Source organism: Gadus chalcogrammus, chromosome 3, assembly GCF_026213295.1.
Source record: "Gadus chalcogrammus isolate NIFS_2021 chromosome 3, NIFS_Gcha_1.0, whole genome shotgun sequence".
Lineage (NCBI taxonomy): Eukaryota > Metazoa > Chordata > Actinopteri > Gadiformes > Gadidae > Gadus > Gadus chalcogrammus.
Window position 1 is genome coordinate 21,480,354 of NC_079414.1, and position 26,333 is coordinate 21,506,686.

The 26,333-nt window shown below is 47.0% G+C and overlaps 4 protein-coding genes across 5 annotated transcripts; 2 read left to right on the forward strand and 2 right to left on the reverse strand.

The window, feature by feature from the left end:
• Positions 1–934: 934 nt before the first annotated feature.
• Positions 935–9,374, reverse strand: LOC130379703 (spastin-like). The gene is made up of 17 exons (XM_056586702.1): positions 8,489–9,374; positions 7,548–7,634; positions 6,767–6,850; positions 6,282–6,368; positions 5,827–6,002; positions 5,433–5,557; positions 5,208–5,301; positions 4,733–4,807; positions 4,535–4,606; positions 3,896–3,971; positions 3,636–3,727; positions 3,385–3,464; positions 2,634–2,676; positions 2,470–2,549; positions 2,293–2,363; positions 2,001–2,041; positions 935–1,681 (listed from the first exon to the last, which is right to left on the reverse strand). The coding sequence occupies exons 1-17, from the start codon at positions 8,844–8,846 to the stop codon at positions 1,556–1,558; spliced, it is 1,767 nt and encodes a 588-aa protein (XP_056442677.1). The 5' UTR covers positions 8,847–9,374; the 3' UTR covers positions 935–1,555.
• dpy30 (dpy-30 histone methyltransferase complex regulatory subunit) lies at positions 9,234–11,754 on the forward strand. 2 transcript variants are annotated; one of them, XM_056586704.1, is made up of 5 exons: positions 9,234–9,289; positions 9,937–9,977; positions 10,152–10,199; positions 11,366–11,511; positions 11,588–11,754. In XM_056586704.1, the coding sequence occupies exons 1-5, from the start codon at positions 9,280–9,282 to the stop codon at positions 11,658–11,660; spliced, it is 318 nt and encodes a 105-aa protein (XP_056442679.1). In that variant the 5' UTR covers positions 9,234–9,279; the 3' UTR covers positions 11,661–11,754. The 2 variants fall into 2 exon arrangements, with proteins under 2 accessions (XP_056442679.1, XP_056442680.1); XM_056586705.1 differs by lacking the exon at positions 9,234–9,289 and adding an exon at positions 9,443–9,713.
• A 344-nt stretch (positions 11,755–12,098) lies between these two features.
• On the reverse strand, positions 12,099–17,022 carry psen2 (presenilin 2). The gene is made up of 10 exons (XM_056586703.1): positions 16,622–17,022; positions 15,993–16,192; positions 15,761–15,902; positions 15,576–15,643; positions 15,010–15,230; positions 14,520–14,618; positions 14,150–14,209; positions 13,436–13,543; positions 13,087–13,202; positions 12,099–12,807 (listed from the first exon to the last, which is right to left on the reverse strand). The coding sequence occupies exons 1-10, from the start codon at positions 16,739–16,741 to the stop codon at positions 12,652–12,654; spliced, it is 1,290 nt and encodes a 429-aa protein (XP_056442678.1). The 5' UTR covers positions 16,742–17,022; the 3' UTR covers positions 12,099–12,651.
• Positions 17,023–17,317: 295 nt separating this feature from the next.
• Positions 17,318–26,306, forward strand: LOC130379706 (GTP-binding protein 2-like). The gene is made up of 12 exons (XM_056586706.1): positions 17,318–17,836; positions 18,228–18,254; positions 19,057–19,241; positions 19,779–19,890; positions 20,521–20,718; positions 21,918–22,092; positions 23,058–23,277; positions 23,865–24,000; positions 24,357–24,415; positions 24,710–24,881; positions 25,731–25,895; positions 26,027–26,306. Exons 1-12 carry the CDS (start codon positions 17,654–17,656, stop codon positions 26,288–26,290), a joined length of 1,896 nt encoding a protein of 631 aa, XP_056442681.1. The 5' UTR covers positions 17,318–17,653; the 3' UTR covers positions 26,291–26,306.
• Positions 26,307–26,333: the final 27 nt, after the last annotated feature.

Sequence of the window (26,333 nt, forward strand, 5' to 3'; positions counted from 1 at the left end):
GCCCTGTCTCCCAACAATTTCGCGTCACTTCTTCTCATTCAATAAAGTCAAGTTTTCCGTAGTAATCCCCTTAATACTGAAATATGCTGGTATACTGAACAAATAAGAGTGAGCATTAGATCAGCGTTGTAGCTATCGACATCAGGCCATAAAGTTACGTTCTGGTTGGATTCTAATTCATTCGACGTTAAGTTCACTTAGGGTCAAATTTAGTTGAGCCCCTACAGATAAACATTAGTTGGACAGAATAATGTAAGGCAACTGACTACAGACACTAAGAAGGACCCCCCAAAGAAAATAATCTAAAAGCAGGAGAAAGAAAAACAAAGTTTCATTAACCCACCTTACACATGTTGATGTTAAAATAAACCAATCTCGAAATCTTTTGCATCTCATGAGAGATGGTCCATATATAAATAGCTTCTCATCGGAGTATGTCCTGATAAAGGACTAACTGTTTTGACTTTCAGCCTCATTGACCATATTTAAATTCATTAGCTCTATTTAAAGGGATCTTGCTGAGTATTTTCCCCGTGGCTCAACCCTCGTGACCTTTCCGTTCAAACCCTTTTAAATGAGCCGTGAACCAGACCCTTCACAGGACTCTTCAGGGTGAGGTCCCTCTGGGCCCGCTCCCTCTGAACACCCTCAGCCAACCTTCATCAGGACAGGTGCAAGGTAACCGTCAGCCAATCAGAGGTGAGGCATGCAGCAGCACATGTCGTTTCTCCGAATACCTCTGGGAGGACCCCAAATAGGCCTATAACATTTTCCAAAACTATTGCAATCACTTAGAAATAGCCAAGAAATCTTGATTAATAGTTTCTGACGTAAAATACTATTATGCGTTTAATGATAAATTAACTACTTGAGCACTTTAATAATGAAATACCAATTTCACAAATAATGACAATAAAGAAGCCATAACAAGATTCACTTGTGCATTTTTTATTTGAAGGTAAAACCAATGGAGACTTACTTTGAGAAGCTACAGTAGAGTAAAGGTGACTTTTAATTTGTGACTCTGGGCTAGACCCCAACACAGAGCAACCGAACCGAACCCCAACACAGCACACTCTGGGCTGGACCCCAACACAGAGCAACCGGACCGGACCCCAACACAGCACACTCTGGGCTGGACCCCAACACAGAGCAACCGGACCGGACCCCAACATAGAACGACTCTGGGCCAACAGAGAGCAACCGGACTGGACACTACCACACAGCGACTCTTGGCTGGACCCCAACACGGAGCAACCGAAACTGGACCCTAACACAGAGTGGTCTCATCTCGTCTCTTTCGGCAGTTATGAGCTCTGCAACCTGAGGATGTCCTGAGGGCAAAGGTCACCAGCTACAAGTGGTGTCCAGTATGTTATCCAGGGAGGCTAGCAGAGGGCAGCACCATCAGCTTGTAAGGCACTGCTTCCTGTTGTCCACCTGGCTGGGGTCGCAGGTCAATATGCAGGTCTCTCCTCGTGAATTGTTTGTAGAAACAGTCTTGGTCTTATCAGAAAGGGGTGTGTGTGTGTGTGTGTGTGTGTGCGCGTGTGTGTTAGCAGCTGGAGGTGTCCCCGTACTCTGCGTTCCAGCGAGCGTACATCTCCAGAGTCTGAGGAGCCACGCTGCTCCGGATCTTCTTCAGGGACTCCAGGAAGTCCTCACAACGCATGTTCCTCACCTGGAGACACAACACACACACCTCAACACAAGGACACACACACAGCCTTAGCCCCAGCCTACCCTACACCTAGGGTCTCCCCTTGTGTGATGTGGATCAAAAGGAAACACAAATAATTAAAGCGATGGACCACAGAAACCTGTTATGTAGTTCTAATGGTGTTATCAAGGTGTGCATTAAGCATGTACTATTAGTGTTATCAAGGGTTATCAAGCTATTATTGATAACCCTTAAGTTATCGTAGGTTTACGCTTTGCAAATCCTGCTGGGAGGAAACAACATCATCATACTTCCCCTTCTGGAGGGAATGTGGACTCACCTCGCGGGCGGCCATGTTCCTCACCTGGTCCGGTCTCAACTCTGCCAACACATCCATAGAACCATAGAGAGCACAGCCAAAAAGAACATCACATAACTATAGAACCACACAGAACATCCTACAACTACAGAGAACCATATAGAACACAGCCACACAGAACCACAACGATCATCACAGCAGATCATACAACCACCTTCGACCATACAGAACATCATAGAACGACATAGAAACATATCGAAGACACAAACATTATATTACAAAGACAGACAGAGGATTGAGGGATGGAGCTCACCCCTGATTGGTCCCAGCGAGGCGTCTTTAGCCAATGCGGTGAGGTCACTTCCTGAGTATCCCAAGGTGAGTCTGAAACACACCGAAGGTAAACACATTTCCTGTTTCCTGTTTGTGATTGATGAACAGGATCATCCTGTACGGGCAGTGCATGCGACTGAGGAGGGGTGTGGCCTACCTGGCCAGGTGTTTTAGCTCCTTCTGACTCAGTGGGTTGCCATGGCTACCCAGCAGCGTCTTCAGGAGTAAGAAGCGAGTCTAAAAATACACAAAGACACACACACAGCTCATCGTCATGTTATCTCCAGACGGCTTGGTAAAGGCTGTGTGGAGTTCTCCTACCTGCTCAGTAGGGGGCGCCACATACACACGCTTGGCAAAACGCCTGCAGAGAAAAACAAGAAACAACCACTGTTGCAGCTGATCTCAACAAGATAGCCCTCTAGTCATCCCTGCTCACACCAGCTAGCCCACTAGCCAGCCCCACTAGCCGCCCCCGCTACACACCAGCTAGCCCGCTAGCCAGCCCCACTAGCCCCATAGCCGACCCCTGCTACACACCAGCTAGCCCACTAGCCATCTTGCTACACCATTCAGAACCAACGACACCAGCTGCCTGTACTTTGCTGTCATGGAATAACGGACAATTCAACAGACTCATTTTTCAATTTACATATAACAACGTAATCTTCACAATGTTTTTGCTATGCTTTATGCTATCACTATAAGTCTATCCATTTATTTAAGAAGCATTTTTTGTCATATTTGATGAAATTCTATTTATAACCAAACAACAATCAATAAATCAAATGCTCTGATAAAGAAATAATTGGTATCTGTCTCGCAGGCCTGTAATAAGCACGTCCAAATCATTTATTTCGGCCCAAATGATAATTGGCTATAATTGGACGGCCTGTCTACCCCAACCGGCTTCCTCCGCGCAGTCTGGCTTCCTCCGCGCAGTCTGCCTGTGCACTCGTCGGCCTGCCCTAGCTTTATGATATACAATGTTGGCCTGTGAAACTGGAACCAGGGAAGGACAGACGCAACGACAGTGCCCCCCAGTGGTAGAGACGGAGAACGGCAGGCTGACCTGAGCACCGCTTCGTCCAGCTCCTGAGGCCGGTTAGTGGCCCCCATCACCAGGAGCCGCTCATCCTGACCAGACTGGACCTACACACACACACACACACACACACACAAACAGCACGTGTTACACGTACACACACACACACACACACACACACACACACACACCAAAACATCTGCTGACAAGTCTAGCTGACACAGCTTAGCTGAGATGCTAGCTGACAGCGTAGCGGCTGAGCTAGAGGAAGACGTCACCCCGTCAAACTCCAGCAGGAACTCTGTCTTCAGCCGTCGGCTGGCGTCATGCTCGCCCTCCCTCCTCTCACACAGCAGGCTGTCCACCTCATCTACACACAGACACACAGACAGGGAGACAGACAGACACACAGACAGACAGGGAGGGAGACAGACACACAGACACAGATGTTGTTTTAGGTCACACCATCACTTCGATTTAATTGATCTGAATCCTTAATTCAAATGAATGGAAACAGGAGTAGCTGAGTGATCCACACCGATGAAGATGACGGAGGGCTGGAGCTCTCTGGCCACGGCGAACATGGCTCTGACCAGCTTCTCTCCCTCGCCCACCTGGAGCCACAGGGATACTGCTCTAGAACTGCAGCAGGTACTACTAGTAGTAGTACTAATAGATTTTGTGCACTGTATTTAGCCTAGTTTAGAGGTGATAACAGTGGAATGCTAGTGCTGTATTTAGCCAGGTTTGGAGCTTATAACAGTGAATGCTAGTGCTGTATTAAGCCTAGTTTGGAGGTTATAACAGTGGAATGCTAGCGCTGTATTAAGCCTAGTTTGGAGGTTATATCAGTGAATGCTAGTGCTGTATTTAGCCAGGTTTGGAGCTTATAACAGTGGAATGCTAGCGCTGTATTAAGCCTAGTTTGGAGGTTATAACAGTGGAATGCTAGCGCTGTATTAAGCCTAGTTTGGAGGTTATAACAGTGGAATGCTAGCGCTGTATTTAGACAGGTTTGGAGGTTATAACAGTAAAATGCTAGCGCTGTATTTAGACAGGTTTGGAGGTTATAACAGTGGAATGCTAGCGCTCTATTTAGCCAGGTTCGGAGGTTATAACAGTGGAATGCTAGCGCTGTATTTGGCTTAGTTTGGAGGTTATAACAGTGTTATCTCACATATTTGGATGTTAAGCTCGCGGCGCTGATGTTGAAGAAGGTAGCATTGGACTCCATGGCAACGGCTTTAGCCTGGAAGATAAAACATTTCTGCTCACAGAACGCCATCGAAAGGTCAACTGTCAAGCGGCTACAGCTTTACTTTGAAAATCAAACAGTTGTTGCCATGACAACTATAGCTACGGGACCCCCACTCACCAGCATGGTCTTGCCGTTTCCCGGGGGTCCGAACAGCAGGAGGCCCCTGGCCGGGGACCGGAGCCCCGTAAACAACTGGGGGAGAACAGCTGGAGTCAGTCACCATGGTTACAACAACAACACACACACACACACACACACACACCAAAGGAGGAGGAGGAGCAGGAGAAGAAAAACAAAGGAGGAGGAGAGGAGAGGGGGAGGAGCAGAGAGGAACAGGAGAAGGAGAAAGCAGAGGAGAAGGAGATGATGATGAGGAGCAGAGAGGAAGAGGAGGAGAAGGAGATGATGAGGAGGAGGAGGAGGAGGAGGAGAAGAAAGCAGAGGAGGAGGAGAGAGCAGAGTAGGAGGAGGAGGAGGAGAAGAAGAAGAGAGCAGAGGAGGAGGAGAGGAGGAGGAAGAGGAGAGGGGGAGGACAGGCGTGGGTAGAGGAGAAAGGAGAAGAGGAAGAGCAGAGGAGGAGGAGTCTCCTCACCTCGGGTCGGAGGGCAGGGAGGATCACGATCTCCTGCAGTGCCTGTTTAGCTACTTCCTGTCCAGCGATGTCATCAAACCGCACAGACACGCCGCTACACACACACACACACACACACACACACACACACACACACACAAAGTTAAGGCTGCACAACACACCTTACTAAAAAACACATTATACTATATAACACACACACACACACACACACACAATGGAAGTTACCTGTGGACGACCTCGTTGAGGATGAGGTCGGCCATCTTGGGGTCTACATTCCTCAGGTTCCTCACGTCTCTCTTCGGGGGCGGGGCCTTCAGGATGCCCGCTTTACGACCACTTCCTGCTTTCACCTGCAGACAGACCCAACCCCCGGTTGCCCTTGTTATCATTATTATAACGTTATGATGATTAAGTTATTAAAACACCATGATTATAATAATCCCGTCAAAGTCCCGTAATTATGATCACATTCTTATAACACTGTTATTATGATCACGTTATTATAACACTAATCATAATCATGAGAACGTGATCATGATCGCGTTATTGTGTTTGTGTTGTTATGATCATAACAACACGATTATGATGCATCATCAGAACATGCTGATGGGTCTCCCACCTTATTGCTGTGGTTGTGTGGGGGGGCCCGGTCCCCCACCTTATTGCTGTGGTGTGCGGGGGCTCGGGGGGCAGCTGAAGGGGGCGTGGGGCCGACGGAGGTCTTGGAGGTGGGCTTTGGTCGAGTCAAGGGCTGGCTTGAGGGAGCCACAGTCTTCTTGGGTGCGGCGCTGTTAACTAACACACACACACACACACACACACACACACACACACACACACACACACACACACACACACACACACACACACACACACACACACACACACACACACACACACACACTTAAACATCCAAACAAGATCAGACACTCAAACAAAGCTGTACTTCTCAAACTCCAGGGTTATGGTGGGCGGGCTTAGGGCCTACCTGGGCGCAGGTGAGGGTTATGGTGGGCGGGCTTAGGGCCTACCTGGGCGCAGGTGAGGGTTATGGTGGGCGGGGTGAGGGCCTACCTGGGCGCAGGTGAGGGTTATGGTGGGCGGGGTTAGTCCTGGTGGTGTAAGTATCTCTTTGAGGTGAAGACCCTGACACCACCTTGGCTAAAAGAACAGCAAAGAGAGAGACAAACAAATAAAGGTAGATTAGATAATCGATGGATGGGTTGGAGAAGTTCATTCATAAAAGTGGCATAAATTAGCTTGAGTCCAGAAATCGAGGGAGTTCAGCTGTCACATGCAGTTTTGGGCATGTTTTCGAGAAGCCATCTAGCTAGCATGTTGTTCTTACATGCTCTCTACAATATATCAGGCTAGCATGCTAAGAAGCAGTTTTAAACATGTTAACCTGCCGCCCACCGCTTAGCATACTGTTTTTCAGCGGTGGTGTACATGTTGACAAGCAGTTAACATGCTAAGTTGACCAGTGGTGGTGTACTTTACACACAACATTTACATGTTGAGAAGAAGCTATTCGGCTAATTAGTGGTGATGTGCTTTACCCAGCAGCTCCAGTCTGTCGTTAGCCATGATGAGGTTGGTGGCCATTTTGGACTGTAGCCGTTTGTCTCGTTCTGTCGTCTCCCCTGCAGGAAACATTAACACCCCACCAGAGAATCGACTCATCACTTCATCAAAAGTTTAACAAAACACTTGATCCGGCATGTTCTTTTACTTTTTTGATTTATTTTACAGTTAGAGATTTTAAGTAAGGTTCAGAACAATTTAAGAGAAAGGGAAATATCCCCTGTGAGACCTAGTGTATTAGAGTACAGTATATTTCCTGTGTGGCCGAGTGTATTAGAGTCACAGGAAACATACTGTACTCTAATTTAATTATTAGAGTACGGTTTATATGGAAACTGTATGATGTAGTGTATAAGAGTACAGTATATCCTGTGTGACCTATTGTATTAGAGTAGGTATATATCCTGTGTGACCTAGTTTATTAGAGTATGGTATTTACCCTGTGTGACCTAGGTCCTTGTGTATTAGAGTACGGTATATATCCTGGGTGACCTATAGTATTAGAGTACGTATTTATCCTGTGTGACCTAGGTCCTAGTGTGTTAGAGTACGGTATCCTGTGTGATCTAGTCAGCCACTAGAGAGCCGAGCGTAGATACCAGAAGACCCGGTCGATTGTGTATCCCTCTACTACCTGTCTCATGAATGGTCAAACCAATATTCTCTGGAGTAAGTCAGACTCAGATGGGTAATTATAGCTCGGCTGAACTGTGCAGTAGTAAACAGGAAGTCCCTTCCCCAGGCGTATCTTCTCACCTGTTCCTGGACCGAGGTCGACGGAGATGCCTCTCTCCAGCTCAGCGATGCCCCGCTTGTACCACTCTACAGCCTGCAGCTTGGGGCCTGAAACACACACTATACTGATCAAACAAAGTATCCTAACCAAACGTGAGCCACTACAGCCTGAACAGAGGCTACATGTTAGACTGAGTACAGTACCACAGTACTGCATCCACATCATGTACACAATCAACACATTCCACATGGATCACATGATTGATCCCCCAGGGCATTGCTATGTGGAAACCCAGTCTAAGTCGATTCATAGCAATCAATGCGTACTGTGATCGATACATACTGACCCAATTGGCACGTATTATATTCAGAGATTTGTCCAGAGGTCCTTTAGAAAGTTTGGATCAAACCTCCATTACAGAACAGAAACCTCGATCAATAGACTTCATAGAAAGGTCTTCACAAACATCTATTGACCCCAGTCAAATGTTCGCGTGACCCAGGACACCTGGGGCAGTCTGTTGCTGGTCTACTTTTCTGGTACAGGCTGGTCTAGCTCTGCTGTCTTGGTCCAGGTTGGTCTAGCTCTGTTGTCCTGTTCCAGGCTGGTCTAGGTTTACTTTCCTGACCCATGTTTTTTTCGGTAGAAGCTCTTTATAGAAGTTTGACTGGATTTTGTAACAAACACAACACATAAGGCTTCCGTCCTAGAAGATACGGCCAGCTCTACATCAGAACTCAAAAGATCTGCCAATTTGAAAATGAAATAAACACATCGCTTCATCGTTATTTAGAGACCACAATGCTCACGTGGAAGCATTATGATCAAGCAGTTGGTCGCTGTTCATGACATTCGTCTTATGTGCAAGAAATTAATGATACACCATTGAATACATTTTTAAAAATACCATTACACAGCACAAATAAGACATTAACTAGCCAACTAAATATTCGTTATCCACCTTTCTCCTCTTCGTCGATCCTGAGGGCCACCGAGATGTACTCGAAGGCTTGCTTGTGGTGGTTCCAGACCCTGTCGCTGTCTTGGACCTGCTGGCTGTCGCCGCGCTGGTCGCTCACGTGCCCGGCTGTTCTCCCTGTGAGCACGGCAGGGACTAGTCGGCCGTACAGCCACAGCAGGATCGCGCTGAGCTGCACGACCAGCAGCCGGAGCAGCGACAGCACCGCCAGCAGCGGGTAAGCTCCATAGTGGAGACTCCGCTGGAGGAGCGACGTCTGGTCGCAGGTGTCGCGGTCCGACGGTGCCGCACCAGGCAACCGCTTTTTCCTGCCTCTCCCTCCCCAGCCTGCGGAGCTCATCTCTCCGACTCTACCAGGTCCATGTCAATGGGACTTGCTGTCGGTCTGGCAGGTCTGGGGTCTCTACCACACCAGGTCCCCCACCCGGTTATAATAATCCAGATCAGGAGATTTAGGTCGCAAATAAATCTTCGAGGCGAGGGTGTTGCACCAGTGTGTGCCTTTGATGTCTGTGTCTGTGTCTGTCCCACCGCTGTCTCTCCATCCAGCACAAACACACTTCCGGTGTACATTCAAATAGTTGTAAAGGTTTGTATTACAGATTCCTTAATGCGGAAACTATGGAAACTTTCGTTTTTTAAAACATTTTTTACTTAATATTCGTTCTGCTAGATGTAAAGCATTTACAACCGTTTTCAACCGTTTTCCTTATCAACGACGTAAAATGCGTAAGTGCTACGCAACGTATCTTGCGTAACATCTAACAACAAACATGGCGGACGGTGAGTCAATTGTTGTCCGGGTTCACGGTCTTCTTCTTCTGCTATTTATAGTTTCACTGCTCCTCTAGTTCTACTTTCCGTGCAGGCGTGTTGGAAAGCATTGGCGAAAATACTAATCTGAAAATGCCTTTATAAATGTGTGTTTCTGTGAAGTTATAGCCTCTATATACGATGCTTGGTTGGTATCCTGCCGCTCTTCCAACGTTTCGGTCCATAGAGCCGCCTGGCTTGCGGGCTAATGCTAAAGAAGATGAGTTTAGTTTATGATTTGTTTAGTTCATGATAAGTACGTGGTTATTTAAGTTGATTCCTTTAGTTCAGTCAGGAGAAATAAGCCCGAAGATGTTTGGGCAGCTTCCAGGATGACAGCATTACGCCGACTCTTTCATCCCTTGTAAATATATCCGCGGGTTGTCTCAGAAAGGTATATCGAATGATTCAGGTTTAAAACCCTGGATAAACCATCACACCGCTGATTTTTCATGCAGTTCTCAATGTATTGCTCTATTTTTTTCTGACAGTGCATTGCGGCTATGTTGCTAGCCAAGCTAATAGTATAGCGGGGTGACTTGCATTAGTGAGTCTAACGGATCAGTTGTATCACTTGGTGGGAATACTTTCCTTAACTTGCCACTCACCTTCAACAGATCACGCAGACGCAGACCAGTCCATGGAGGGACACACCCCGGTAAGATATATGATCTGTAACCTGTGTGTGGTATCTTCATTAGTTAAACATATAATCTTTAGAATGTGAGTAGTGAATTCATTAGTTATAAATATTTGTACCCTGTGTAATAGTATATTCATTAGTTTGATATCTAAATAAGCAATGTGTGAACCGTATTTGTTTCCTTTTTAGGTGACGGAAAACCCACATGCTGAATATGGCCTCACAGATAATATCCAGGTAACATCCACATATATCTGCAACATTCAGGCTTATAACACATAAAGGTAACCTGTATACCACACATTGGCGGCTCCTGAAAAATATCACAGGGGGTGGGCAATTTTTCAGATCCATTCAATAGGTGCATTAAGCAAGACAGCATAATTTGTAGTTGGATGATTCACTCATACAGAGATCCTTCTTGTGTCCACTAGATGGCAACTCCATAAACAATAATCGTGTAGCTCCACAATTAATTATTTACATCAATCGGATGTAAACTAGCTAAAAAGGACACAAGATATGTCCGGCAACAACATAAAGACGGGGGCAGTATATCAAGTCAAGTATTTATTGACTGACCTTGAAAGTATTGGCTTACAAAAGCAAAATAACTTATCACAGTGGTACATAGAAAAACAATAATTTCACATCCCTCAGAATTGCACAATCAATCTATTTTCATACACAAATGAAATACAGCATCTTGGTATTTCTTCAGATTCAGGAACAAGAACTTTCACAAACTTTACAACATTTCAAAGGTAGTACTAGTGTTGTCCAATTATCTTGGAGCTGTTAGAGTCGAGTGGCAATGTCCCCCTCCCAATAGCCGCAAATCTCAAGCAGCCATCCATGTGGATCTTGGACAGCTCGCTTCTTTAGTTTCTCAAGACAGATTGTGCATATCTGTCCCACCAGTCGATACCCAAGCAGTGCTGTCTGCCGTGCCGCCTTCAGGGTGGAAGACTAGACAGGGGTAGCAGAAGACTGCGTTAGCCTCTTCACAGCCTGCTAGACAGTTTTTTCTCTCAATTTATTGAAAATTCCTGGGTGTATGACTTCCCCACCCCTTTGTAGAAACCGGTTCAATTATTAAATTTGGTCTTGGAGGTCCGGATTTGCCCATTTGTCTGAATTTGATCGGCGACTAAAAGGAAATTGCCAAGACACAACAGAATTGAACTGTACACTCGCCATTGAAGGTAGTCAGTGACTTGATCGAAGATGCCACCTACCTCTCTTTGCTCAGTTACGTATGATGCGAGCGTCACTACAAGTGCAAGCCCCACGGAGCCCATAGAGATTGCATTGAAGGCTATTCTTTGTGTGTATGTCGGTACCTGTATGTAGGTGAGTGTTTACTCTGTGCTGATGGTCTCCTGTACGTTGACCGTTCCTAGAGAATAGTGGAGAATGAGAAGGGTAGCGCAGCAGAGAAGAGCTCCAAGCAGAAGGTGGATCTGCAGGCCCTCCCAACGCGAGCCTACCTGGACCAGACGGTCGTGCCCATCCTCCTGCAGGGCCTGTCGGTGCTGGCTAAGGACAGGTGAGCTGCAGACCCAAACCAGGTGGTAGTCAGTCCTCTCTGGCTACAGCACTGACCTTTGACCTCTTTGTTCCAGACCACCCAACCCCATCGAGTACCTAGCGGCGTTCCTCTTGAAAAACAAAGGCCAGTTCGAGGAGAGAAACTAGCTCCCAACTGAATCCTTAGTCTGTTGTGTACTGTACTTTTCTTTTTTTATCATAATAAAGGCATTGAGAGATGAGTTGCTGTTGTGATTCTGTTGGCATGCAGGCTCTCTGTAGTCTGAAAGGGGTAGGCCCACTGTTACCAACCAGCTGGTCCAGCAGGACCAGATGATCTATGGTTTAGATACTTGTACACCTAGTCTCGTAGCAAATGTAAAAATTCTAAGACAATGACTGGGTTCAGCCTGCTCTTATAGATTGGTGAGACTATCCTGATTTCACATTCTGTTTCTCTGCAGACCATAATATTCATTGTGAAACACAAATTTGAATATCTGGATGGTCTCAACTATTATAAACCATTACTAAACCATTACTAAAAGAACGAAACGTTCAGGTTATTACCGCTGGCCAAGTAGCTGAAAGCTAAGTAACATACGGACTCAAGTCGAAGTTAGGTGTCAGGACTCGACTTTATTAACATCTCATTGTGAAAGCCTCACCAGCACCGTATGTCTGTTTTATAAAATACACCTGGATAGAGATCTAACCCCGGACGACGTCTTCAAAACCAGACCAGGGGGAAGATCTGCAGGTACCCGACGCCAGGTACCAAGCAAGCTATGAGAAGCTAAACAGTTAGCCTGGTACCAACTAACTGAGAAGCAAAAGACTTGTGGTCAGAGGTGACCAGCCTCACTAGCAACCTAACCATACATCAAATCAATGTTAGTCTGAAAATAGTTCATTATGTTAAGGGTTAAATAAGTGATGAGACTACTTCAAAGAGGATAGCAGAGGTTCAGGTCGTTTGATTTCAACAGCCTTCCAGAGAATATTCTCCAGGATGATTAAAGAACCAGACGTTAGACATTCCAGCAGGTTTTAGTTAGGAAAAAATAGATTCTTCACGTCCGTCCAGCCCCCCCCCCGATGAAAAACAAGAGTTGCTCCGATCAAAAACATTTAGTTTGTTCTAGCAGCCAATCAGAGGTCAGATGTAGTACTGGTTTGTGGCCAGGTTGTCCATGAAGGGCTGGACCAGGTAGTCTGTGGAGAAGTAGAACACCAGGCCAAAAGCGATGGAGATGGGCAGCGCCGGCAGAGCCTTCTTAAAGATGGCCAAGAGCAGCAGGGTCAGACACAGGCCCTGGAACACAAAGTCAACCAACCTTTATTGACAGACACTTGACGCTAGCCTGAGCAGGCTAGCGTGGTGTTAGCATGGTTATGGTGTTACTCACTATGAGGATGGCTATGGAGCAGGCTAGCGTAGTTTTAGCATGGTTATGGAAGGTGGTACTCACTATGAGGATGGCTACGGAGCAGGCTAGCGTAGTTTTAGCATGGTTATGGACTGTGGTACTCATTATGAGGATGGCTACAGAGCAGGCTAGCGTTGGGTTAGCATGGCTATGGTGGTACTCACTATGAGGATGGCTACGAAGCAGGCTAGCGTGGTGTTCCAGTCTCCTCCTGTGGCTGCTGCCTTCCCCACCAGAACACTGTAGAAGATGAAGTCCCCTAGACCCAGCTTCACCCCGCCTAGAGAGGGAGACACCCGCATGAGATACAGAGAGAGACACCAGCAAAATATATACAGAGAGAGAGAGAGAGAGAGAGGCCCCCATACTATAAACGTAGAGAGACAGCCCCGCTGTACACAGAGAGAGAGTGAGAGAGAGCGACCCGCTGTGGTAAACACAGAGAGAGAGAGGAGACTCTAACAGGTCCAGCCCTGGGGTCCTAGAGGCGACAGCAGAAGGTTGGCCTCTTACTCTCCTCCTCCTGGTCCTCCCCTGAAGGACACGCCCCCTGGGCTCCAGCGGGGGGGTCTGGGGAGTCTTCGGCCTCCAGGGAGCCTCCGGCCTCCTGGGCCTCTGCATCTGGAACACAACACAGCAGAGGCTGGGACGGCGCTCCTGGAGCCTCCACCCTCCAGCTCCACCCTCCAGCTCCACCCTCCCCCCTCCAGCATTGTATAAAGTAATGTCATGTTATATAGCATAATGTCATCTTGGATCATAATATAATATGTCATGTTATGCAGCATAATATAATAAGTGTAATATAATGTCATGTTTGTTATGTAGTATAATATAATGTAATGTTATGTAGTATAAAGTATAATATAATGTCATGTTATGTAGCATAATAAAGTATAATACAATGTCATGTTATGTAGTATAATAAAGTATAATACAATGTCATGCTATGTAGTATAATAAAGTATAATATAATGTCATGTTATGTAGTATAATAAAGTATAATATAATGTCATGCTATGTAGTATAATAAAGTATAATATATTGTTATGCATGATCTTCCGCAGGTTAAAGAGATACTGCCTAGTTCTGGACTCATGGCCCGGATTGGCTCACAGAAGGGGCTGGCTCTTACTAAGTGAGAGAGTGAGTGTGTGTGTATGGCAATGTGTGCGTGTGTATCAGAGTGCGTGGCTGTGTGTGCCAGTGTGTGTGTGCGTGTCCTACCTGACTGCTGTCTTCCCCCTTCTGCAGGGTTGGCCATCCCTACCATCCACGCCATGCCGGCTGCAGAGACAAACATCACACTAATGAATACCATGCACACAGACACACACATATGCGCTCGCAAGCCCACAGGCAAACACATGCATACACTCACACACACACACAAACACACAGCGGCAAACACATGCACACACACAAAGCCACATATGCGTGTGCACACACACAGCACTATAATATTACTATATTATAATTATATATATATAATTATAATTATAAATCATATTATTATACCAAATGATTAAATTATTGTATTATAATAATATTTTATAATTTGGTATAATTGTAATGTGTGTGTGTGAAGGGGACTGACAGGAGTAGATGAGAGCAGGGAAGATGGGTTCATTCCTCTCCTGGGCCGTCTCCACCAGCATCCTCAGGGGCCCCTTAGGGGACAGCACGGCCACCAGGTCTGGAACACAACACTAGGGTTAGGACATAGGGTGCTGGTTGCTAAGTGATGGTGCTGGTTGATAGCTGTTTATGCTGGTTGCTAGGTGATGGTGCTGGTTGCTAGGTGATGGTGCTGGTTGCTATGTGAGGGCGCTGGTTGTTAGCTGATGGTGCTGGTTGCTAGGTGATGGTGCTGGTTGCTATGTGAGGGCGCTGGTTGTTAGCTGATGGTGCTGGTTGCTAGGTGATGGTGTTGGTTGCTAGGTGGTGGTGCTGGTTGCTATGTGAGGGCGCTGGTTGTTAGCTGATGGTGCTGATTGCTAGGTGCTGGTTGCTAGGTGATGGTGCTGGTTGCTAGGTGTTGGTGCTGGTTGCTATGTGAGGGCGCTAGTTGCCCGGCTGCTAGGCACCGTAGATAGAGATGGCCCCGAGGATGACCCAGGTGGACCACTCTGGGAGGTACTTGATGAAGACGAGGGCCATGAGGGCGCTGATGATGATGAGGTAGGCCTGCTGCAGCTGCAGGGGGCCCTTCCAGTGGATGCAGATCATCCCCACCGCCCCGAAGTTCCAGATCAGGACCCCCACCGTGGGGAAGTCCATTGCCAAGTTATAGTTCTTGAAGAGCTCCCTGACAGAGGAGACACAGAGACACAGAGACTCAGATACAGGCAACTCACCCCGGGTACGGGCAACTCACCCCGGGTACAGGCAACTCACCCCGGGTACAGGCAACTCACCCCGGGTAAAGACAACTCACCCCAGGTAAAGATAACTCACCTCAGGTAAAGATAACTCACCCCAGGTAAAGATAACTCAGCCCAGGTAAAGATAACTCACCCCAGGTAAAGATATCTCACCCCAGGTAAAGATAACTCACCTCAGGTAAAGATAACTCAGCCCAGGTAAAGATAACTCACCCCAGGTAAAGATAACTCACCCCGGGTAAAGGTAACTCACTCTAAAAGTAACTCACCCCAGGTAAAGGTAACTGAACCAGAAGAGCAACATAAGGGATGAGAGTATAAGCCAGCCGTGGATAAACTGCAACACACAGGAACACAAATAAATACACACAAGTAATACACATCAACACACTTGTAATACACATCAACATATATAATGTATATATTATATATTAAAACTTAAACGTGAGCTCACCTTGTAACAGCGGTACTTATAGAGCATCACCAGGAATATCGTCATGACGACGATGACACTGATCATGACGATGGAATTCAGGAAGGAATTGAGAAGCCTCCGCCCAACTGAGACCTCGTCCTCTGAGAAGGGGGTGTAGATCCTACCCACACACACATTATACACATGAGAGAGAGACACAGAGAGAGAGAGACGGACAGACAGACAGACTGACAGAGACACACAGACTTACAGTCTCTGGTTAGTCTTCTCCGTGTAGAAGCCGATGGACTTGATGGTTGCTACGACGACCACCATGCACAGGGTGACTGGGATGAACAGCATGATCACATGCTTGGCGCCGTACTTCAGAGTTAGCTCCTCCTCCTCGTCTAGCTCCGGCTCTGGTCCCGGCCCTCGCTCTGAACTCTTCGCCCTCCGCAACACGGGCCCCTGCAGACAGATACACAGACACAGACAGGTAATTTAACATCGCCACAGACAGACAGGTTACTAAACATCTTGAGAGAAAGAGAGACAGGTTAGTAAAGCTTATGACAGACCGGTAAGTAAACATCATGACAGAAATACAGACAGGTTAGTAAACATTATGACAGACAGACAGACAGGTAACTGAACTATATGACAGACCGACAGGTAGTACAGCTTAGTACTGAACATCATGACAGACTGTTTACTGAACGAGACCTCAGTTCGACCTCAACAACACACACACACACACACACACACACACACACACACACACACACACACACACACACAGACACAGACACAGACACAGACACACGCACACACGCACACACACACACACACACACACACACACACACACACACACACACACACACACACACACACACACCTGGGCGCTCGGATCCGGGTCAGACTGTTCAGGCTGGTAAGACGGAACCGGTGGCGTCTCGGACGACATCAGTGCGCTCCTCTCGTCGTACGAGTCCTCCTCGCTGTCCGAAGTGGTCATTGTTTATAAACAGTTTACTACCGTCGATGAGACGAGAGGGAAGTAGAATTTAAAGCGCTTCTCTGCTCCTACTCTGCATTGGTTTCCCGGTTGACGAGCATTCACTGTGTGGTCTGCGTCCAACTGCGACCTAGGACAGATGACACACTTTTCACGGGTTTTTTCACTTGTCTTTCACTTTTATTCAGACGCGGAGTACAAAAACATACGCCAAATTTCAGCTTAAAAACATCGGACCGGAAGTCCCGGGATCGTCAGCTGATTCAGCCCAAACACGTGACCCTGCCGGCGGTAACGTCACTGCACACTGACGTAGAAATACGACAAATTAATAATAATAATAATAATACATTTAATTAATAGATCAATTAATAAGAGAATACATAAAAAGGCAATAATAATAATAATAATATATCCTCTTTTTTTTTTACAAACGGAGGAAAACAATAAAATATTAAACAAATGACTAAATTGTTTATTTTGTGAATTCACACAGCATATTAGAAATAGGCTACGTTGTAAATAAGCATTTGTAGAGATGTTTAGTCTAGGTGATGTTAGTGATGTTTAGTTTAGGTGATGTTAGGGATTGTTAAGTTTAAGTTATGTTAGATAGGTTTAAGTTAAGGTTATTTTCGAGATGGTTAAGTTGAGGTTGTATGTGTTAGTTAAGAGATGGTTAATACAGGAGTTTGGTTAGAGAGATGCTTGGTTTAGTTTAGTTTAGGCACTGAGCAATGCGCTTGGTACCGCACGCACGACGCACTGTCGCATTCGCGCGGTACCGCAGTCTGCGCGCCTCCAGTCTCACGGATACATAATATTATGGTTTATGTTACCATATAAACAATGGGGCTTTCATTTTGCCTATTATCCGTAAAACAGGAGCTTTGAATCCTCCCACACGCATCAATGGATGTCCGGTCGTCGGAAAGCTGTCCGGTATATGCCGGGCAGAGGATGAACGGCTCCAGCTCCGGTAACGGAGGGAAGATATCCAAGAAGTCGCGGAGCAGAAAAGGCAAACGAGGCCGCAGAAGGAAGAGTAGGAAGAGCCGGAGCAACAAATCCCCACCGCCGTATTTACCTCCGGAGGTACGAGCTGATAGCTGACGGAACATTAGCCAACACGCATCTCTCTCTATTTCGGGTCATCCTGTGTTGACGATCCATCGTGACTGTGGAGCGAGATGTAAATAGGCCAGAGCGAGCTGTGTGCCTAATAATAATTGATTATACCCTTTCTCCCTCTCACTTTCCTAATTCCTTCACACAGTATATCTTTATATCACTCTATCGTTCTTTCTATCTATCTATCTATCTATCTATCTATCTATCTATCTATCTATCTATCTATCTATCTATCTATCTATCTATCTATCTATCTATCTATCTATCTATCTATCTATCTATCTATCTATCTATCTATCTATCTATCTATCTATCTATCTATCTATGATCTGTCATTCTGTTTATGTATTTGCAGGCAGAAGAAGGAAACATTGAATATAAGGTAGGTATTGTTATTATTATTGTTGCCTAAAATGTACACCGTGGTTTGTGTTAGACAGTAGAGAGAGACAGATGCGTCACCAAGGAGCAGGGAGGGGTTAGACAGTACAGAGACAGGTTATTAAGGAGCAGGTAGGGGTTAGACAGTACAGAGACAGGTTATTAAGGAGCAGGGAGGGGTTAGACAGTACAGAGACAGGTTATTAAGGAGCAGGTAGGGGTTTGACATTACAGTGACAGGTCATTAAGGAGCAGGTAGGGGTTTGACAGTACAGAGACATGGCATTAAGGAGCAGGTACGTGTTACAAAGTACAGAGACAGGTCATTAAGGATCAGGTAGGGGTTTGACAGTCCATAGACAGGTCATTAAGGAGAAAGTATGGGTCAAGTAAAACTAAGTTGAGCTGTTGTAAATTAGGAAGATAGTCTGTACGATACACTAGACAGCAGACAGTAGGGGTAGGACAGTAGACAGAAGGGAGTAGACAGTAGGATAGAACGCAGACCGTAGGGGCTAGACACTGACAGTAGGAGTTCGCCAGTAGGGGTTCGGAAGTGGTGGTTGAACAGTGGACTGTAGGGGCTAGACACTAGACAGTAGGGGATAGAAGGTAGGATGGGATGGACAACACTATGGAATAGGCAGTAGGGGTACGGCAGTTGGGGTTAGACAGTGGTGGTTAAGCTGTGGACAGTAGGGGATAGAAGGTAGAATTGGGCGGACAACACTATGGAATAGGCGGTAGGGGTATGACAGCTGGGGTTAGACGGTGAGGGCTGGCCACTGACTCTGTGTTTCCAGCTGAAGCTGGTGTCCCCGACGCCGCAGCGCTTCGAGCACCTGGCCACGCAGCTGAAGTGGCGGCTGCAGGAGGGCGGGGGCGAGGCGGTGTACCAGATCGGGGTGGAGGACAACGGCATGCTGGTGGGCCTCGGCCAGGAGGACATGAAGGCCTCGCTACACACCCTGCAGAGGATGGCCGAGAAGTACGCACCAGTAGTAGTACCAGTAGTAGTACTAGTAGTAATACTAGGAGTACTACAGTATAGGTTGTGTTACACTACACACCCTGCAGAGGATGGCCGAGAAGTACGTACCAGTAGTAGTACCGGTAGTGATACTAGGAGTACTAAAGGTTGTGTTACACTACACACCCTGCAGAGGATGGCAGAGAAGTACATACTAGTAGTAGTACTAGAGGTAGTATTACACTAAAAACCCTGCAGAGGTTAGCAGAGAAGTACATACTAGTAGTAGTACTAGTAGTAGTAATATAGTAGTAGTACTAGTAGTAGTAATATAGTAGTAGTACTAGTAGTATTAGTATTATGATAGAAGTTGTAGTATTTTAGTAGTATAAGTAGTACTTGTAGTAGTGCTGGTTGTAGTAGTAGCAGTAGCAGCAGTATGATAGTTGTAGTAGTGTTATAGTAGTAGAAGTATTACTAGTAGTAGTAGTAGCAGTAGTGGTACTAGTAGTAGTAGTACTATAGTAGTAGAAGTACTGACTGTGTACTCCCCAGGGTTGGAGCAGATATAACCGTCCTCAGAGAGAGGGAGGTGGAGTACAACTCAGACCGGAAGTCCAGAAAGATCACTGAGGTTCTGGTGCGGAAGGTTCCAGATGACCAACAGGTGACCTCAATCATCCATCCCTCGTCATCCAGCCATCATCATCCATCATCCATCATCCATCATCCATCATCTATCATCATCCATCCCTCATCTATCATCATCCATCATCCATCATCTATCATCATCCATCCCTCATCTATCATCATCCCTCATCTATCATCATCCCTCATCTATCATCATCCATCATCTATCATCGTCCATCCCTCATCTATCGTGTATATATTGTAATAATGTAGTATATAAAGTATTAATGTAATGTATATAGTTATAATGTTGTATGTATATATTATAGTAATTAGTGTATATAGAAGTAATGTAATATATATGATAGTAATTAGTGTATATAGTAGTAATGTATATATGGTAGTAATTATGTATATAGTAGTAATGTAGTATACAGTATATAGTAGTTATGTAATATATATAGTAGTAATGTATATAGTAATTACTAGTATATATAGTAGTAATGTAGTATATATAGTAGTTATTTAATATATCTATAGTAGTAATGTAGTGTACGTATAGTAGTAATGTAGTATATATAGTAGTTATGTAGTGTATTGTGTGTCGTACTCCTGCAGTATTTGACGTAGTATTCCTCGCTGTGTCGTCTCTGTCTGGGGGGGCCAGTTCCTGGACCTGCGGGTGGCGGTCCTGGGGAACGTGGACTCTGGGAAGTCCACCCTGCTGGGGGTCCTGACCCAGGGGGAGCTGGACAACGGGCGTGGCCGCGCTCGCCTCAACCTCTTCAGACACCTCCACGAGATCCAGACGGGGCGCACCTCCAGCATCAGCTTTGAGATCCTGGGCTTCAACAGCAAGGGAGAGGTGCTCACCTCACACTGAACCAGAGCACACCTGGTCACCTCACACTGAACCAGAGCACACCTGGTCACCTCACACTGAACCAGAGCACACCTGTTCACAGAGCACACCTGTTCACCTCACACTGAACCAGACCACACCTGTTCATCTCACACTGAACCAGAGCACACCTGTTCACCTCACACTGAACCAGAGCATACCTGGTCACCTCACACTGAACCAGAGCACACCTGGTCACCTCACACTGAACCAGAGCACACCTGTTCACCTCACACTGAACCAGAGCACACCTGTTCACCTCACACTGAACCAGAGCACACCTGTTCACCTCACACTGAACCAGAGCACACCTGTTCAACTCACACTGAACCAGAGCACACCTGTTCACCTCACACTGAACCAGAGCACACCTGGTCACTTCACACTGAATCAGAGCACACCTGTTCACCTCACACTGAACCAGAGCACACCTGTTCACCTCACACTCAATCAGAGCACACTTAACCAGATCACACTGAATCAGAACACACTTAGTCAGATCCCACTTAATCAGAGCACACTTAATAAGAGCACAATTAATCAGATCACACTTAATCAGATCACACTTCGTCAGATCACACTTAATCTGTAAGGGATAGTTGCTCCCCAAAGTATTTTAAAGCTTCTGTAAGAGAGAGATGCTCCCTAAAGTATATTAAAGCTGCTGTGAGAGAGAGTTACTCCCTAAGGTCTTTTAAGCTGCTGTTAGAGAGAGTCATATCGAGAGACAGCAGCAAGATTTAGAAATAAACACCCGATGAAAACACCCTTTCCCTCGCACACTGAGAAGTGTTGCAAGTCATGCTGCAGCATTTCACTCGCTAATTGCTGAAAGCTTGGCCAATACTAACAAAATACAAATCAATTATAGCTCTTAGAACATTATCTGTAGCACCTATAATAATACTAGTATATATTAAATCTAAACTAAAGCACCTTTAATAATATTAGTTAATATATTAAATCGAACATACAGCACCTTTAATAATACTAGTCTATGTTAAATCGTACCTACAGAACCTTTAACTATACTAATACATATATTAAATCGTACCTAGAGCACCTTTAATAATATTAGTATATATATTAAAACTTGCCTTAGGCACCATTAATAACACTAGTATATATCTATTAAATCGGACCTACAATGTTTGTGTGCGTAGGTGGTGAACTACAGTGATTCGCGCACGGCAGAGGAGATCTGTGAGAACTCGTCTAAGATGATCACCTTCATGGACCTGGCGGGCCACCACAAGTACCTGAAGACCACCATCTTCGGCCTGCTCAGCTACGGACCCGACTTCGCCATGCTGGTGGTCAGCGCCAACACCGGCATAGGTCTGTCTCTCTGCCTGCCTGTCTGACTGTCTGACAGACTGTCTCTCTCTCTGACTGTCTGTCTATCTGTGTGACTGTCTTGTCAGTCTGACAGACTCTCTCTGTCTGACTGTTTGTGTGACTGACTGTCCGTGATACTGTCTGTCTCTCTCTCTGACTGTCTGTCTATCTGTGTGACTGTTTTGTCAGTCTGACAGACTCTCTGTCTGTCTGACTGTTTGTCTGTCTGTGTGACTGTCTGTCTGTCTGTCTGTCTGTCTGTCTGTCTGTCTGTCTGTCTGTCTGTCTGTCTGTCTGTCTGTCTGTCTGTCTCTCTGCCTGCCTGTCTGACTGTCTGACAGACTGTCTCTCTCTCTGACTGTCTGTCTATCTGTGTGACTGTCTTGTCAGTCTGACAGACTCTCTGTCTGTCTGACTGTTTGTCTGTCTGTGTGACTGTCTGTCTGTCTGTCTGTCTGTGTGAGCTCTGTCTGCTTCCCCCGGGCCCCGCGGTAGCCCCGGGCCCCTGAGCTGCGTAACGCTAGGGTCCCAGTCTGGTGTAAGTGGATCATGGGGATGAATGATCTCTTGAACTACTTTCCAAAGCCGTGGTTCCATCTGGTTTGGCCCAGTGTGGCACGCAGGCGTCCTCATGAGACACATGCACTTTTCCGAATTATTATTCACTATTTAGAAATGGTTTATTGTAAATATTACTTATTTTATTTTATTTCTACCTAATAATTGTAGGCTTTTTTAATTATTGCACCGTGGGTCAGAGACAAACTCAATTTCTATTTCACTATCTGTCTTCTATTTTGGAATGGACAATAAAGACTTTGAACTTTGAACTTCCTTGAGACACTTAAAGAAACGCCAGAGGTCTGCTGTGGAAACAACCTTCACGATAACGTCCGCGTCTGAGAAGAGTGAGTGCTGAGCGGAACCCAGACTAACCGTAGCCCCCCCCGCCCCCCTGCTGCTAGCGGGGACCACCCGGGAGCACCTGGGCCTGGCCCTGGCCCTCAAGGTGCCCATCTTCCTGGTGCTGAGCAAGGTGGACCTGTGCTCGCGCTCCACGGTGGAGCGCACCCTGAGGCAGCTGGAGCGCGTCCTGAAGCAGCCGGGCTGCAACAAGGTGCCCTTCCTCGTGACCGGGCCCGACGACGCCGTCACCGCCGCACAGCAGTTCACACAGTCCACCAGGTACTGGGAACACTGGGAGCACTTACTGGGAACACTGGGAACACTTACTGGGAACACTGGGAACACATATTGGGAACAAGGGGAACACATATCAGGAGACTGAACACATACTGGGAACACATATTGGAAGACCGGGAACACATACTGGGAACACAGGGAACACATATTGGGAGACTGAGAACGCTTGGAACACACACAGGGAACACATTCTCAGGGAGCACATACTTGGAGACTGGTATCACTGGGAACACAGACTGGGAACTCATACCGGGAACACTGGGAACACATGCTTGGAGACCGGGAACTTATGGAACACATATTGGGAACACTGGGAGCACATACTCTGGACACTAGAAACACATACTGGGAACACATACTGGGAAGACTGGGAATATGTACTGGGAGACTGGGATCACATGGAACACATACTTGGAGAATGGGAACACGGGGAACACATTCTGGGAAGATATAATGGGAACACTGGGAATATATACTGGGAAGAGTCTGAATATATACAGTACTACGAACTCTGGGATAACCTGAGAATGTGTGTGTGAATGTGTGTGTGTGTGTGTGTGTGTGTGTAGCATCACCCCCATCCTCCTGGTCTCCAGTGTGGGGGGGGAGGGGCTGAAACTCCTCCAGGAGTTCCTCAACATCCTCCCTCCTCTGAGCAGCAGCCAGGAGCAGGAGGAGCTCATGGAGCAGCCCACCGAGTTCCAGGTACGCACACACACACACACACACACACACACACACACATATACTCACACACGCACTCACTCATACACTCACACATTCACACACACACACACACACACACACACGCACGCACACACATACACACACACACACACACACACACACTCACACACACATTCAAACACACACACACACACACACAGACACTCACACAGACACACACACCAACTCACACTGACACACACACACAGACACACTCGCACAGACACACTCACACATTCACACGCACACATTCATGCACTCACATACGCACGCCAAACACACGCATGTGTGTGTGTATGTGTGTGTGTGTGAGTCTTTAATGTGTTGCTCTTCAGGTGGACGAGATCTACTCTGTTCCTGATGTTGGGACCGTGGTGGGGGGCACTCTGTACAGGTCAGTGTTTCTGATGTGTGTGTGAGTGAAGTGTGATGTAATAGGGATTGATGTTTGTGTGTGTGTAGCGGGGTGCGATTAGTGATGTGTGTGTGTGTGTAGCGGGGTGGGATTAGTAATGTGTGTGTGTAGTAGGCTATGATTAGTGATGTGCGTGCGCGTGTGTGTGTGTGTGTGTGTGTGTGTGTGTGTGTGTGTGTGTGTGTGTGTGTGTGTGTGTCTGTGTGTGTGTCTGTGTGTGTGTGTGTGTGTGTGTGTGTGTGTGTGTGTGTGTGTGTGTGTGTGTGCGTGCAGCGGGGTGTGCCGGGAGGGCGAGCGCCTCCTGGTGGGCCCTACGGACGCGGGGGGTTTCCTGCGGCTGCGGGTGGGCAGCATCCAGAGGAACCGCTCCGGGTGTCGCCTGCTGCGGGCCGGCCAGGCCGCCACGCTGGCCCTGGGCAACTTCGACCGCTCGCTGCTACGCAAGGTCAGGCCCTGACCTCTGACCCCTCACCCATAACCTCTAACTTGTTACCCATAACCTCTTAGCCCTAACTTATAACCCATAACCTCTGACATTTAACCACTTAGGCCTTGTTCACAATACATGCGTCTTTTTGACGTATCCATGGGTTCTTCCGGGTTGTATTGCAAAGGCGATTTCATTGGACAGTGGCCTTGCGTATATTTGCATAACGCAGTCTGATCCGCCGACGGATCCGTCGCTGCCTGGAAAGTTGAACATTTCTAAACTTTTTGACATGGGGCGCTCTATGCAAAGTCAATGAGATCCGTCGTCCGTCGAGGTAGTGTGAACAAGGCTTTACTCTTAACTTCTAATACTGGTTTATCTAACCTCTAACACTTCAAGGTGATGTGTTTCTAGGGCATGGTGATGGGGACGTCATGGTAGCGACGTCACGGTGATGTCATGGTGATATGTTTATAGGGCGTGGTGATGTGACATTGTGATGGTGACGTCAAGGTGGTGATGTCATGGTGGTGATGTCATGGTGATGTGTTTCCAGGGCATGGTGGTGGTGATGTCATGGTGGTGATGTAATGGTGACGTCATGGTGATGTGTTTCCAGGGCATGGTGGTGGTGATGTCATGGTGGTGATGTCATGGTGACGTCATGGTGATGTGTTTCCAGGTCATGGTGATGGTGACGTCATGGCGATGGTGACGTCATGGTGATGGTGACGTCATGGTGATGTGTTTCCAGGGCATGGTGATGGTGTTGTGATGGTGATGTGTTTCCAGGGCATGGTGATGGTGACGTCATGGCGATAGTGACGTCATGGTGATGGTGACGTCATGGTGATGTGTTTCCAGGGCATGGTGATGGTGAGTCCCAGGGTGAACCCGACCATCTGCTGTCAGTTTGAGGCGTCCATCGTGCTCCTCTTCCACGCCAAGACCTTCCGCCGGGGGTCCCAGGTCACCGTGCACGTGGGCAACGTCCGACAGACCGCCACCGTTCTCTGCATGCAGGGGAAGGTAGGTCCCCACTAGCTTGTTAGCAATGATGTGTCAGCATAACCTCACCACCAAACGTCTCTGTATGTTAGCATATTCTGTTTTCTACGTCATGTGTTCTATCTCTTGTTTATTCCCCGTTCGTCCACTAGGAGGAGCTGCGTACGGGGGAGCGGGCGGTGGTTCGGTTCCGCTTCATCAAGCACGCCGAGTACCTGCGGCTGGGAGCCAAGCTGCTCTTCAGAGAGGGCGTGGCTAAGGGCATCGGTCACGTGACCCGGCTGCTTCCCGCCTCCAACAACCTAGACCAGAACCAGAACCAGCGACCTCATAGGCACGACGCTGAGGGGGAGGGTCACCCCAACACCGACGCTACCCGCAAACCCCGCCCCCATCCGTCATCACCTCTCCAGTGAACTCTGACCTGGCTTAGCTGTTGGGACGCTCTCTCTCTCTCTC

Excerpts from the sequence above, each read along its gene's own strand:
- LOC130379703 (XM_056586702.1), bottom strand. The coding sequence starts at position 8,846 with ATGAGCTCCGCAGGCTGGGGAGGGAGAGGCAGGAAAAAGCGGTTGCCT. Across the intron at positions 6,003-6,281 it reads TAACCCTCACCTGCGCCCAG|TTAACAGCGCCGCACCCAAG; the intron begins GTAGGCCCTCAC and ends TGTGTGTGTTAG. Across the intron at positions 5,302-5,432 it reads CTCAACGAGGTCGTCCACAG|CGGCGTGTCTGTGCGGTTTG; the intron begins GTAACTTCCATT and ends GTGTGTGTGTAG.
- dpy30 (XM_056586704.1), top strand. Across the intron at positions 9,978-10,151 it reads CCATGGAGGGACACACCCCG|GTGACGGAAAACCCACATGC; the intron begins GTAAGATATATG and ends TTTCCTTTTTAG. Across the intron at positions 10,200-11,365 it reads GCCTCACAGATAATATCCAG|AGAATAGTGGAGAATGAGAA; the intron begins GTAACATCCACA and ends GACCGTTCCTAG.
- psen2 (XM_056586703.1), bottom strand. The coding sequence starts at position 16,741 with ATGACCACTTCGGACAGCGAGGAGGACTCGTACGACGAGAGGAGCGCA. Across the intron at positions 13,203-13,435 it reads GGAGGACCAGGAGGAGGAGA|GCGGGGTGAAGCTGGGTCTA; the intron begins GTAAGAGGCCAA and ends CTCCCTCTCTAG. Across the intron at positions 12,808-13,086 it reads GCTTCGTAGCCATCCTCATA|GGCCTGTGTCTGACCCTGCT; the intron begins GTGAGTACCACC and ends TTTGTGTTCCAG.
- LOC130379706 (XM_056586706.1), top strand. The coding sequence starts at position 17,654 with ATGGATGTCCGGTCGTCGGAAAGCTGTCCGGTATATGCCGGGCAGAGG. Across the intron at positions 19,891-20,520 it reads AGGTTCCAGATGACCAACAG|TTCCTGGACCTGCGGGTGGC; the intron begins GTGACCTCAATC and ends TGGGGGGGCCAG. Across the intron at positions 24,882-25,730 it reads ACCGCTCGCTGCTACGCAAG|GGCATGGTGATGGTGAGTCC; the intron begins GTCAGGCCCTGA and ends ATGTGTTTCCAG.